Source organism: Narcine bancroftii, chromosome 7 (genome assembly GCF_036971445.1).
Source record: "Narcine bancroftii isolate sNarBan1 chromosome 7, sNarBan1.hap1, whole genome shotgun sequence".
Taxonomy (NCBI): Eukaryota; Metazoa; Chordata; class Chondrichthyes; order Torpediniformes; family Narcinidae; genus Narcine; species Narcine bancroftii.
In genome coordinates this window covers 76,473,812-76,487,789 of record NC_091475.1, presented here as the reverse complement: position 1 = coordinate 76,487,789, position 13,978 = coordinate 76,473,812, and the positions used below count along the sequence as shown (strand labels likewise).

General features: G+C 50.5%; 1 protein-coding gene and 1 long non-coding RNA gene across 8 annotated transcripts in view; one reads left to right on the top strand and one right to left on the bottom strand.

Moving 5' to 3' along the window:
- LOC138739024 (uncharacterized) overlaps window positions 1–13,978 on the top strand; it is a 46,619-nt gene that overhangs the window by 1,951 nt on the left and 30,690 nt on the right. The gene's annotated exons all lie outside the window — the stretch shown is intronic.
- Window positions 1–13,978, bottom strand: part of LOC138739022 (gap junction alpha-8 protein-like) — a 122,754-nt gene that overhangs the window by 107,688 nt on the left and 1,088 nt on the right. For 4 of the 7 annotated variants that reach the window (XR_011341960.1, XR_011341961.1, XR_011341959.1 and 1 more), the window contains exon 2: window positions 12,788–13,757. Coding sequence is in view for 2 of the 7 variants with exons in the window: in XM_069890374.1 (XP_069746475.1) it covers window positions 12,788–13,734 (947 nt within the window). In the remaining 5 variants the exon portion in view is untranslated. Of the gene's footprint in view, window positions 1–8,442; window positions 9,654–12,685; window positions 13,758–13,978 lie in introns of those variants that run through there. The other 3 variants (XM_069890373.1, XR_011341957.1, XR_011341958.1) reach the window with 3 other exon arrangements.

Below are 13,978 nucleotides of genomic sequence, written 5' to 3'. Positions count from 1 at the left end.
TTCCCCCTTGCTTTTACCAAAGGCCTTATTTCTGTTCCAGTGGAACGCTGTCCAGCCTGTTAGTTCAATAGCAGCATCTGGGATAAGTGGATGTAACCAGTTTCTCTTATCAGCATAATTACAACAGTCATTCTCTATTCTCAGATGTCTGCAGTTTAAATTCATCCATTTTAATGACAGATCTGGCATTCACTAGACAAATGCTAGTAGTGGTGGTCTAAATATCTGTCTCCTGAGCCTGTTGAGTACTCCAGACTGATGTCCCCACTTCTTCCTATACCTCCCCTTCCTCCACGTCCTGCCCAACCCGACGACAATCCACCACAGGCTTGATTTCCTGGCAATCGTTAAAGTGCATAAGTAAGCATCCTTAAATGAGTTGCTGATTGAGTTCGCCATTGAAGAATCTGATGATGGAAGGGTAGCAGATTTTCCTAAATTGGATCATCCTTTCCACCTCTGATTCCTCAATATCACTGGATTGTACAGCTCTGGTTTTCCTTTCTTGAAGTCAACCATCAGCTCCTTAGTTTTGGTGACATTGACCACAAGGTTGCTGTTGGTGCACTATTCAGCCAAGTTTTCAATCTCCTTCCTGAAATCTAAAGTAGCCGGGATGTAGACAAATTACAACATCAAATTGAAAAGCATGTCAGAAAGCCAATGTTATGGGAGTCATGGGGGACTTTAACATGCAAGTAGATTTGGAAAACCAGGTTTGGGACAGGATGTCAAGAGAGACAATTTGTAGAAAACCAAAGAGATGGCTTTTTAGAGCAGCTTGTTGATGAGCCCACTCGGATAGGCTGGACTGGAATGAGTATGGTTAATGCACCAGACATGATTAGAGAGTTGAGAGTAAAGGAACCATTAGGGGGCAGTGATCACCACATAATTAAGTTCAATTTGTGATTTAACTAGAAGAAACTAAATTAGTTGCATCAGTATTTCAGTGAAGTGAATGGAATTACAATGGCATGAGAAAGAAAATGGCTAATGTACTTTGGAAGGTGGTAGTGGTAGGGAAGATGGCAGAATAGCAATGGATGGAGTTACTGCAAGAAATGAGGAATGTGCAAGATAAATACATACCAAAAAGTGGAAATGGAGAGGACCTGGCAGGCAGATTTGCTAAAACTACAGGGGAATCACTCTGCTCTCCATTGCAGGCAAAATCTTCGCTAGGATTCTCCTAAATAGAATAATACCTAGTGTCGCCGAGAATGTTCTCCCAGAATCACAGTGTGGCTTTCGCGCAAACAGAGGAACTACTGACATGGTCCTTGCCCTCAGTCAGCACCAAGAAAAGTGTGGAGAACAAAACAAAGGACTCTACATCACCTTTGTTGACCTCACCAAAGCCTTCGACACCGTGAGCAGGAAAGGGCTTTGGCAAATACTAGAGTGCCTTGGATGCCCCCCAAAGTTCCTCAACATGGTTATCCAACTGCACGAAAACCAACAAGGTCGGGTCAGACACAGCAATGAGCTCTCTGAACCCTTCTCCATTAACAATGGCGTGAAGCAAGGCTGCGTTCTCGCACCAACCCTCTTTTCAATCTTCTTCAGCATGATGCTGAAACAAGCCATGAAAGACCTCAACAATGAAGACGCACGGATGGCAGTCTCTTCAATCTGAGGCGCCTGCAAGCTCACACCAAGACACAAGAGCAACTTGTCCGTGAACTACTCTTTGCAGACGATGCCGCTTTAGTTGCCCATTCAGAGCCAGCTCTTCAGCGCTTGACGTCCTGCTTTGCGGAAACTGCCAAAATGTTTGGCCTGGAAGTCAGCCTGAAGAAAACTGAGGTCCTCCATCAGCCAGCTCCCCACCATGACTACCAGCCCCCCCCACATCTCCATCGGGCACACAAAACTCAAAACGGTCAACCAGTTTACCTATCTCGGCTGCACCATTTCATCGGATGCAAGTATCGATAACGAGATAGACAACAGACTTGCCAAGGCAAATAGCGCCTTTGGAAGACTACACAAAAGAGTCTGGAAAAACAACCAACTGAAAAACCTCACAAAGATTAGCGTATACAGAGCCGTTGTCATACCCACACTCCTGTTTGGCTCCGAATCATGGGTCCTCTACTGGCATCACCTACGGCTCCTAGAATGCTTCCACCAGCGTTGTCTCCGCTCCATCCTCAACATTCATTGGAGCAACTTCATCCCTAACTTCGAAGTACTCGAGATGGCAGAGGCAGACAGCATCGAATCCTTGCTGCTGAAGATCCAACTGTGCTGGGCAGAACACGTCTCCAGAATGGAGGACCATCGCCTTCCCAAGATCGTGTTATATGGCGAGCTTTCCACGGACCACCGGGACAGAGGTGCAGCAAAGAAGAGGTACAAACACTGCCTAAAGAAATCTCTTGGTGCCTGCCACAATGACCACTGCCAGTGGGCTGATATCACCTCAAACCGTGCATCTTGGCGCCTCACAGTTTGGCAGTCAGCAACCTCCTTTGAAGAAGACCGCAGAGCCCACCTCACTGTCAAAAGACAAAGGAGGAAAAACCCAACACCCAACCCCAACCAACCAATTTTCCCTTGCAACCGCTGCAATCATGTCTGCCTGTCCCGCATCGGACTTGTCAGCCACAAATGAGCCTGCAGCTGACGTGGACATTACCCCTCCATAAATCTTCGTGCGCGAAGCCAAGCCAAAGAGAACTGAGGGGGAGAGTTTAAACCTGTTTAGCAAGGGGATGGGAACCAGAATTTGGGGGAAGAAAATACAGCAGAAGATAAAAAGGACAATGGAATATGAGAAAGGACAAGGAGTGCAAGAAGTATAAATGTAGTCTGATGGAGAGTTTAAATTTGTCTATTTCAAAGCAAGGAGTATTAGGAATAAAGGAGATGAACTTAGAGCATGGATTTTCAAAGTTGTGGCCATTGAGGAACTTCTTTACTCAGAGAGTGGTAGCCGTGTGGAATGATCTTCCGGGAGAAATAGTGGCGGCGGAGTCAATTGTATTATTTAAGAAAAGGTTGGACAGGTATATGGATGAGAAGATGGAGGGTTATGGGCATTGTGCAGGGAGGTGGGACTAGAAAGGGGTGTTTGGTTCGGTGCGGACTAGAAGGGCCTAATGGCCTGTTTCCGTGCTGTAATTGTTATATTATATTATATATATATTAGAGACATAGCTGATGCAATGACTGGATTTGCTGATTCAGCTACGAGGTTTGGATGTTTTGTAAGGGATAGAATAGGGGTGAAAGGGTTGGGGGGGAATGATCAGGGATAGTATCACAGCTGCAGAAGGATGCTGTGGAGGGAGTGTCTGCTCTGAGGTGAAAGTCATAAATAGGAAGCCTCACCTCCAGCAATTTGATGCACCAACTCGCATGTCAATCTCGACATAGTGAGACCCTTCCCAGTCTCCTGAGGGTCACACTACCTGCTCACAATGGTGGACAGATTTACACAGTGGCCAGAAACCAACCTAATCTTGGACACCACCACTGATACTTACCATTCCCAGTCCAACAGATTTGTCAAGCTCTTTCATCGCCACCTTAAGTCAGCACTGATGGCAAGGCTAGAGAGGCCAAACTGGGTGGATGAACGGGTCATCCTTGGAATCTACACAGCACCAAAGGATGACCTGCAAGCCTCCTCAGCTGAGTTGGTCCACGGTGAACGCCTAGCAGTCCCAGGCCAATTCCTGCCTTCACCACCAGGGGAGGACAGTGGCACCGTCGATTGAGAGACAAACTGGGATCATTAGCACCACCGCTGCCATCATGACACTGCCACCCCCATCTTACTCCACTGGCCTAGATACCAGCGACTATGTGTTCATGCACAGAGGTGGACACGGACTACCCATCCAGCATCCTTATGCAGGACCCTACAAAGTACTTCACAGGAATGCCTCCATTTGCATGCTTAACATTGGGAGCAAGGAAAAACTTTTCACCCTGAACCATCTCAAACTAGCACACTTGGACTTGTCCGTCGGTGGCGATCCCACCATCAACGTGCAGGGGTTGGCCACCAAAACAGGAGACCTCACCTACGACACACAGTGCAACAACTGGTGCCAGTTCTGAGGTGGGCTATGTGGTGGCGCACATATTTGTAACAGCAAGCTGGCTCCGCTCGTTACGTGTGGTCAATGGAGCAGCCGTGGCGAAGATGGTGTTCCAGGTCCTTCTCTTCCGGTACAGACCAGAAGAATGCGTACATACTTAAATCAGCATGACATGAGTTCTGGAATGCAAGGGGTGGGCTCCAGAAGGTCTTAAAGGCTGCAGCACGAAACTGAAGTAAACTAGTTGTGCTTAACAAGCTCACAGCCTGCTGTCTCAGTTCTTCTCGCTGTGCTTGCACTCACACTACCACAACAGAGTACTTGGAGGCACATGACAAGATAGGGTAGTGTCAGTGTCAGAATGAATGTTAGAAGGGGGCGCAGTTCAAAGCTCATAAACTCGCTCAGCTGGGGGGGGAGGGGGTGCAGTTAATTTCATCAGATCCTCTGATGTCCGTGCGGAGAACACTCCTTTTATGGTGTCAAGCACATTAGTCACTAGTGACTCTTGATATACACTAATGTCGCAGCCTGGGGTGGGTGGAGAGTCACTAGTGTGCATCAAGCTAGACACTAGTGATGCTAAGCCCACACTAGTGACACCGGTGGGGATGAGTCTGGTGATTGATGACTGTGACCATATCAGGGGAGCAGCACCTCGCTTGGGGTCCAATGCCTGCAGATTCCACCCCCCCCCCCCCCCACCCCTTGGTGCTGACCCTAGATAGGCCAAAACCAGCATGGTTTCCTGAGGGAAAAAATTTGCTTCACAAACCTATTGGAATCCTTTGAAGATGCAGCAGATGTTGCTTATTTGGATTTTCAAAAGGCCTTTGTCAAGGCACCATACATGAGGCTACTTAACAAGCTAAGATCCCATGGTATAACAGGAAACATACTAGCGTGGGTAAAGCATTAGCTGATTAGCAGGTAGCAGTGTTGGAATACAAGGATCATATTATATTTGGCTGCAAGTTGCTAGTGTTGTTCCACAGGGGTCAGTGTTGGAGCCACTACTTGTGTTGCATTGTTAGATTATGTCGGAAAATATATGGTCATGCACCTTAGTACGAGATAAAATGGGCAGACTATTTTCTAAATAGGGAGAAAATTCTCAGGTGCACTGGTCTCAGCACCATTTCAGTGACCACAGCCAAGCTCATGACGTGGGAAGCAACCAGATGCAAAACTGTCTCCTGCAGCAGGGTGAAGCCAGGGGGCCCACAGCTCTGCTCCCCTCTTCCCAGTGTCTGGAAGGATGGGAGGGAGTGAGTGTTGGGGATGAAGGCTGGGGTATGGCAAGCTCTAACCTCTACGCTGCCTGGTGCTGACTATATCCGGTGGGGCCATGGCTTGCCCGTCGCCAATGACAGGACCTTTGCTACTGCCAGCTCCATCTCCTCATCACTGTCATCTTGCTTCCCACCACACCACCTTCGCCAGAGTGCCGGGACAGACATCCTGCCTCTGGGTCAGGCTATGCCTCAACAGAGTTTTCCGTGTCCAGCCACAGCTTCCCCATCTCTACACTCAGCTTTCACTGACCCTCAAACTGCATACCCAGGTTGGCAGTGCTCTGCTGTGGTGTGGCCTGAGCAAGAACCCAGCTCCAGTGTGCGATGCTCACTCTACTCCTCTGCAGGAACCTTTTCTCCAGTGCCTACTCCCTCTTCTGTCTCCTTGTCATGCAGCCTGGGCGTTACCATCCCAGGCCCCCCAGTCTGCCTGCAGGGATTCAGAAGTGCAAGTTATCTCCTCCAGACAATATATTTCCAAGAGCCACACTTTACATGTCAAAAAGCTGCATGTGGCTTGCGAGTTGCAGTTTGGCCAACCTTGGCTGTAGCGGTTAGCACAATGCTATATTGTATTACCAGCAAACTGTGTTCAAATTTGCCAGTAGGTGCTTTCAAGCTGCCTTGTAAAATGGGGATAACTGGGCAATTTGCCTGGTTAGCCCCCCACTCACAAGGCAGCTTGAAAGGATCCAACCTGGTTAGCACTACCACAGTGGTAGTCAGGGAACCCATTTAAACTTACCTAGGTCTCGTTCACCGGCGGCTTGAAAACAAAAGTGGCCAACCCGATTATTCCAGTGATGTCAGCACGTGCATGCATTGCCAGGCAGCATATTGGTGCCAAGTTCAAATGTGGAGGAGGAACTAGGCAGTGTAGAGCAGGAAGGGGGATATTATAATGTGGCTTAAACATGCTTCCCTGGAAGAGTAAGGTTAAAAACTTTTACTTCATTTCATCCGGTGAGAGCGTGATGCATCACTCATCGTGTCAATGCGGCGGTGGAAACCCCTTTAATCATGTTGGCGATTTTAATGGAGCGATCCCCATGCAGCTTAAAAGGTGCTGGGAGCACCTTTGATCCATTAAACACACCTGGGTCCCAGGAGGGCTACCTAGGTGCAGCAGTTTAAAAGTGCCTATTGTCTGGAAGGAGTTTGTACGTTCTCCCCATGACTGGGTGGGTTTCATCCCACTTTCCAAAGAAGTGGTGTATTTGGGCAGCAAGGCTCATGCACCGGAAGAGCCTGTTACCGTGGTGTATCTTAAAATTATAACATTACAAATAATTTATTCTTGCAACTACCTGGAATATATGCTTCTATAGCTTTCACTGACAATTGGGAAACGGAAAATCCACCCCATCAAAGTGATTAACCCCTTCTTATTTCTAAGGTCCACCCTTATAGACTCACTGGATGATTCTCCCAAGAATATCCTCTCGAAGCACTACTTTGATGTTCTCTCTAATCTTGAATTAAAATAAATGGAGTTCAGTCCTTCTTTCTTTTTCACACCATCCTTTCCCTTGAGCAGCTTTTTAAAATAAATCAATATAGAGTGCTTAAAAATGACAGAATTAAGAAGGATTTTCTTTCCGATTGTTCCATCCTCAATGTCCCAACTCAAAAAAAATCATGCAGAATTTGAATATTTACTTATTTCACAGATATTCCCATTTGAAAGTCACAGCAAAATCTTTTCCACCACACTTGCTGATTATGCAGATCAGATAATGGAAACGGAGATTAAAAAGAAATTGAATCTCTGGAATGGTTTTCATGCTTAAGTAAGTAAGTAACTCCCACTTGAACAAAACTCATCATTAGTTTATACACTTCTAAACAGAATGATTTTAGTTTATATTTTTATTCTGTTCCCCTTCCAAAATCTTAGCATCCCCCTGCAAAGTGTCGTGAGCAGATTCAGATGGAAAATGCTAATCAAGTCTAACCAGTGCCTTTTAATGATTTTTTTAATACACTCTTTGCCTCCATGTGTAAAACCAAAAACCCAAGCAATGTCAGCATCCTCAACAACTATCCCAGTTACGTTAAAATGCTGTTTTTAAAAGTATTTATCACAGTCTACAGCACAGAAACAGGCAACACCTCCATGATGACTGAGCCCATGTCCCTCTAAATTTTTCTGAGCCATGTACATATCTAAATGTCTTTTCAACTTTATCCACTTTCTGCTGGCAACTTGTTCCATAGAATCATCTCCAAGTGCCCCTCGGTCCATTTTAAATCAGTGCCCTCTCACCTTAATCAAACGCCTCTACCTTGAGATTCCCCTAACCTGGGAAAATGACTGTGACTATGACCTTATCTACACCCCTAATTCTGTTTCTTCTTATATTTAAATAGACTTTTATGAGTAAATTATTCAATAGGGTAGATAATGGGAGTAGAATGATTAAAGTGAAAACTCTCCGATGAGGGATCAGAGTTGAACACAATAAAGGTGTTGTCAACATGGATAGTCTTAGAGGGACTGATTCTGCATTGTAAAACTCTGTGACTCTAAACTATAGCAACTTCCAATAACATCTGAAATAATTTGTCTGGAAAGATACAGGTGCTGGATTATTACACGTATCATTTGAACAAAATCTTATTCCCTTAGTGAAGTTGCTCAGCCTGATCATCTCATTTTGTCTGGTTAGAGTATAGGACAAAAAGCACATTGGCCATTACCACGTCTCCCTGCTTTCCAACTCTTGCCCAGTTCACCGTTCTCGTGAAACGCCTGTCCATTTTGTAAACTTCATATCCACTTGATATAATCTCTTTAATTGGCCTACCTGTTTAATCAGTCACAGTGATAGGATTAAAAGTTGTACGATACCAGCAACCACTGTATTTCCCCGTGAAAGCAAACAATTGTCCAGACGTTACAAATTTGTGTTTGGTTTAGTGTCAGTGAAATATTCCACAAGATATGCTAAGCCTTTCTTAAGTGTAAACTCCAGTGGTTGTGAATTAATAAACCAAACAGTGATGATTTGTAAATGAAATTCACTACAATTGTTGGAAAATAAGTACTTTTTATTCTTAAAATTGATTCATCAACTCAAATTCTATGCCATAGTATGCCCAAAATCATACGTGAGAGTGAATTTGAGAGTCTTTTGTTATCAGTGGATAAGTTGATTTGTGTTATTGGAGCAAAAGTTATGCAAAGAGATATTTATTGCAGAGATGAATTACATGGTGCACACAACTTTATAACATATTTTAATGAGCTAATTCAAGTTATTAGCTTTAAAGGTCACTTGTTTGGCAACAAAAAGAGGTATTAAAATATTAATGTGTATGTTGCCCACAAATTCCAATGAATTTTAGTCTTTGCAAAAATAATACTGATATTAATAGTGAATTTAATGAAACATGTTGTTTCTTCCATATTACAGAACTAATAAGCAACAGACATGCCACTTATTGCATAATCAGGAACAATCATAAAGTAATTTACTTGATACGGTATTAACAATCAAAACTATTTTTCTTCAGCTCTGATTTGTATCTTAAAGCCATACATTTCAATATTCTACATACTTAATCCTTGTGCTTCTTTCAGAAGTCTACTGAAAAAAGGTCAGACACATTACATTTATTTGACTCTGGTTTCAATTTTTGTTATTTTATTTAGTTGACAGCCTACATTTATTTATTTTTTCATTTGCACCACATTTGTAATGTAATTTCAACTGGCTTAATGTTAAAATGATTGTACTTGTTTTTTTTTTAATTGATTTGTTAAACCAGTTTCTCAATAGAAGTCTTGATCTATGCCATTTGATGAACTATTATCTCCAAAGTTCTTAAAACTAAATAACATTTGGGATTATTTGGAAATACTTTGACAATATACTGGTCACCTATAGGATTTTGAATGGCTTTATGTCAGTCTTTGATACCCTGGTACATCATTGTGTTAAAACTTGGAAGTAAAATAAATGAGTTATTTAAGATCAATAATCAACAACTGAATATTTACTTTTAAATATAAACTAAGGACACCAATCAAACTATTCAAACAAACCATAAAGGGTCGTGTAATTGATACAGGAAAACTTGCACCATTTTTAGTTTGCTCTTTTAAATGAACACAAACCCATTCCACATCCTTCAAAATGTTAGACTTGGATGTTAAAATTTTGATTAAGAACAAAAAACTGACAGGCATTTCTCCCTGGAGCAAATGGGTGGTGCCATATTAGTCATTTCTGGTTCCCGTGTTCTCTGTAAAATTTGCAAGATCATTGCCCTTTCAATCATCGTGACTCTGGTTTTCATCCTTGAGATGAAAATGTAAACATTACCTTAATTAATAACTATTTGTGCATACCAGGCACAACATGCAGAACCCTGCAGTGGGTCCTTCTTAATATGGCATAAGGTGCCAATCAAAGTAAAACACAGCGACATTTTTCTTAAAAGCAGAACAGAATTGAACACCAGCAGTGCTGCTCTGCACCTAATGTAAACGACCATCTCCCACCACCCTCCTGACTTGACAGTTGAAGGGCTGGCTGGTTTGGAACTTGGAAGCAGCTGAAGAGACGTGTTCCATATACAATTCTCCAAATATTTTATCAATGTTTAAGCCAATTCATTTGATGCACATCTCTCTCTGAGCAGAGAATCCATGAAGATCGAGGTTTAGGCATTTCACATTTAGATATTTTATGCCAAACTGGGAAATGCTTATGAACAACTTAACTGTTGTTTTGGCTCAACCAAGTTGAACAGAAAATAACCTCAACGATCATTGTATTCGATCTGCAGCCAACATTTTCCAAAGTGTCCCCCTCCCTCCCCTCGCTGGTTTCCCCCTCCCTCCCCTCGCTGGTTTCCCCCTCCCTCCCCTCGCTGGTTTCCCCCTCCCTCCCCTCGCTGGTTTCCCCCTCCCTCCCCTCGCTGGTTTCCCCCTCCCTCCCCTCGCTGGTTTCCCCCTCCCTCCCCTCGCTGGTTTCCCCCTCCCTCCCCTCGCTGGTTTCCCCCTCCCTCCCCTCGCTGGTTTCCCCCTCCCTCCCCTCGCTGGTTTCCCCCTCCCTCCCCTCGCTGGTTTCCCCCTCCCTCCCCTCGCTGGTTTCCCCCTCCCTCCCCTCGCCGGTTTCCCCCTCCCTCCCCTCGCCGGTTTCCCCCTCCCTCCCCTCGCCGGTTTCCCCCTCCCTCCCCTCGCCGGTTTCCCCCTCCCTCCCCTCGCCGGTTTCCCCCTCCCTCCCCTCGCCGGTTTCCCCCTCCCTCCCCTCGCCGGTTTCCCCCTCCCTCCCCTCGCCGGTTTCCCCCTCCCTCCCCTCGCCGGTTTCCCCCTCCCTCCCCTCGCCGGTTTCCCCCTCCCTCCCCTCGCCGGTTTCCCCCTCCCTCCCCTCGCCGGTTTCCCCCTCCCTCCCCTCGCCGGTTTCCCCCTCCCTCCCCTCGCCGGTTTCCCCCTCCCTCCCCTCGCCGGTTTCCCCCTCCCTCCCCTCGCCGGTTTCCCCCTCCCTCCCCTCGCCGGTTTCCCCCTCCCTCCCCTCGCCGGTTTCCCCCTCCCTCCCCTCGCCGGTTTCCCCCTCCCTCCCCTCGCCGGTTTCCCCCTCCCTCCCCTCGCCGGTTTCCCCCTCCCTCCCCTCGCCGGTTTCCCCCTCCCTCCCCTCGCCGGTTTCCCCCTCCCTCCCCTCGCCGGTTTCCCCCTCCCTCCCCTCGCCGGTTTCCCCCTCCCTCCCCTCGCCGGTTTCCCCCTCCCTCCCCTCGCCGGTTTCCCCCTCCCTCCCCTCGCCGGTTTCCCCCTCCCTCCCCTCGCCGGTTTCCCCCTCCCTCCCCTCGCCGGTTTCCCCCTCCCTCCCCTCGCCGGTTTCCCCCTCCCTCCCCTCGCCGGTTTCCCCCTCCCTCCCCTCGCCGGTTTCCCCCTCCCTCCCCTCGCCGGTTTCCCCCTCCCTCCCCTCGCCGGTTTCCCCCTCCCTCCCCTCGCCGGTTTCCCCCTCCCTCCCCTCGCCGGTTTCCCCCTCCCTCCCCTCGCCGGTTTCCCCCTCCCTCCCCTCGCCGGTTTCCCCCTCCCTCCCCTCGCCGGTTTCCCCCTCCCTCCCCTCGCCGGTTTCCCCCTCCCTCCCCTCGCCGGTTTCCCCCTCCCTCCCCTCGCCGGTTTCCCCCTCCCTCCCCTCGCCGGTTTCCCCCTCCCTCCCCTCGCCGGTTTCCCCCTCCCTCCCCTCGCCGGTTTCCCCCTCCCTCCCCTCGCCGGTTTCCCCCTCCCCCCCCCTCGCCGGTTTCCCCCTCCCTCCCCTCGCCGGTTTCCCCCTCCCCCCCCCTCGCCGGTTTCCCCCTCCCCCCCCCTCGCCGGTTTCCCCCTCCCCCCCCTCGCCGGTTTCCCCCTCCCCCCCTCGCCGGTTTCCCCCTCCCCCCCCTCGCCGGTTTCCCCCTCCCCCCCCTCGCCGGTTTCCCCCTCCCCCCCCTCGCCGGTTTCCCCCTCCCCCCCTCGCCGGTTTCCCCCTCCCCCCCCTCGCCGGTTTCCCCCTCCCCCCCCTCGCCGGTTTCCCCCTCCCCCCCCTCGCCGGTTTCCCCCTCCCCCCCCTCGCCGGTTTCCCCCTCCCCCCCCTCGCCGGTTTCCCCCTCCCCCCCTCGCCGGTTTCCCCCTCCCCCCCCCTCGCTGGTTTCCCCCTCCCCCCCCTCGCTGGTTTGTTCCCCCCCCCCTCGCTGGTTTGTTCCCCCCCTCGCTGGTTTGTTCCCCCCCTCGCTGGTTTGTTCCCCCCCTCGCTGGTTTGTTCCCCCCCTCGCTGGTTTGTTCCCCCCCTCGCTGGTTTGTTCCCCCCCTCGCTGGTTTGTTCCCCCCCTCGCTGGTTTGGTCCCCCCCTCGCTGGTTTGGTCCCCCCCTCGCTGGTTTGGTCCCCCCCTCGCTGGTTTGGTCCCCCCCTCGCTGGTTTGGTCCCCCCCTCGCTGGTTTGGTCCCCCCCTCGCTGGTTTGGTCCCCCCCCCGCTGGTTTGGTCCCCCCCTCGCTGGTTTGGTCCCCCCCTCGCTGGTTTGGTCCCCCCCCCGCTGGTTTGGTCCCCCCCCCGCTGGTTTGGTCCCCCCCCCTCCCCCTCCCCCACCCCTCGCTGGTTTGGTCCCCCCCCCTCCCCCTCCCCCTCCCCTCGCTGGTTTGGTCCCCCCCCTCCCCCTCCCCTCGCTGGTTTGGTCCCCCCCCCTCCCCCTCCCCTCGCTGGTTTGTCCCCCCCCCTCCCCCTCCCCTCGCTGGTTTGTCCCCCCCCCTCCCCCTCCCCTCGCTGGTTTGTCTCCCCCTCCCCTCGCTGGTTTGTCCCCTTCCCATCCCTCCCCTCCCTCTCGCTGGTCCCCCCCCCCCTTTTTATACTTACTTTCCGAGTTTAATACTTCCCAGCTTCGATTTTATATTTGACCTAAACTTGTTTCAAACCGTTAAATCGTCCGATCGAGCCCGACTACTTGCTTTGCTTAACCTGCTCAGTGGCCTCGCGTCCGAGAGGCTTTCGCCGGTCCGCCCTGCCCGATCCGGATCCGCCAGCGGCGCCGCCCCGCTCTCCTCCGCTTCGGCCGCAAACTCCGGCTCGACCCGCGGGGCTGCGTCATCATCGCCGCTGCCCGGCCGCAGCGTCTCGCCGTCGAGCCCGCTCATCTGGTCCACCGTGACTTTGTCGGGGTCGGCCATCAGCGGGGCCGGAGCCTCGGGGAAGAAGTGGCCCACGGGCTCGTCGCCTCTCCCCTTCTGCAGGGAGGACGCGCTGATGGAATGGAAGAGCTTGGGCGGGGGGGCGACCCCGACTTTCCTCCAGCCCAGGTGGCTGATCTCGACGAAGTTGAGGAACAGGGAGACCGAGGCGACGGCCAGCATGAAGATGACGAAGACGGTCTTCTCGGTCGGCCTGGACACGAAGCAGTCGACGGTGTTGGGGCACGGCCACCGGCTGCAGCGGTAGAGCGGGAGGATGCGGAAGCCGTAGAGGAAGTACTGGCCGAGCACGAAGCCAACTTCGAAGAGGGTCTTGAAGACGATGTGGCAGGTGTAGGTCCGAAGCAGCGTGCCCTCCAGGCGGAACGCCTTGCTCTCGCCCGCTCCCGCCCCCGCCCCCCGCTTCGCCTCCATCCGCACGTGGTGCACCGCGTGGCCCACGTAGACGAGCGACGGCGTCGACACGAAGATGATCTGCAGCACCCACAGCCTGATGTGGGACAGGGGGAAGGCCTCGTCGTAGCACACGTTCTCGCAGCCCGGCTGCTGGGTGTTGCAGACGAAGTCGGACTGCTCGTCTCCCCACACGAACTCGGCGGCGGTGCCCAGGATGAGGATGCGAAAGATGAACAGCACCGTCAGCCACACTCTTCCGATCACCGTCGAGTGTTCGTTCACCTCTTCCAAAATGTTGCCCAGGAAACTCCAGTCACCCATGGTCTCCTCCGCGGGGGATTCACCTGCTCACAGGACAAAAGAAAACGTTGGGGTTGAAAGGGGGTCTCGGTTGATCTGTTTTCTTTTGGCTTCTTCAAAGGAGCAGCAGGTTGACCGACAAAAAGAGAGCTGACAAAAATACACACCAATGCTGGAGAAACTCAGCAGGTCAAACAGTGCCTTTATTGTCGCAAAGCTGAAGGAAGATACATCAGCAACGTTTGGGCCTTGAACCCTTCATCAA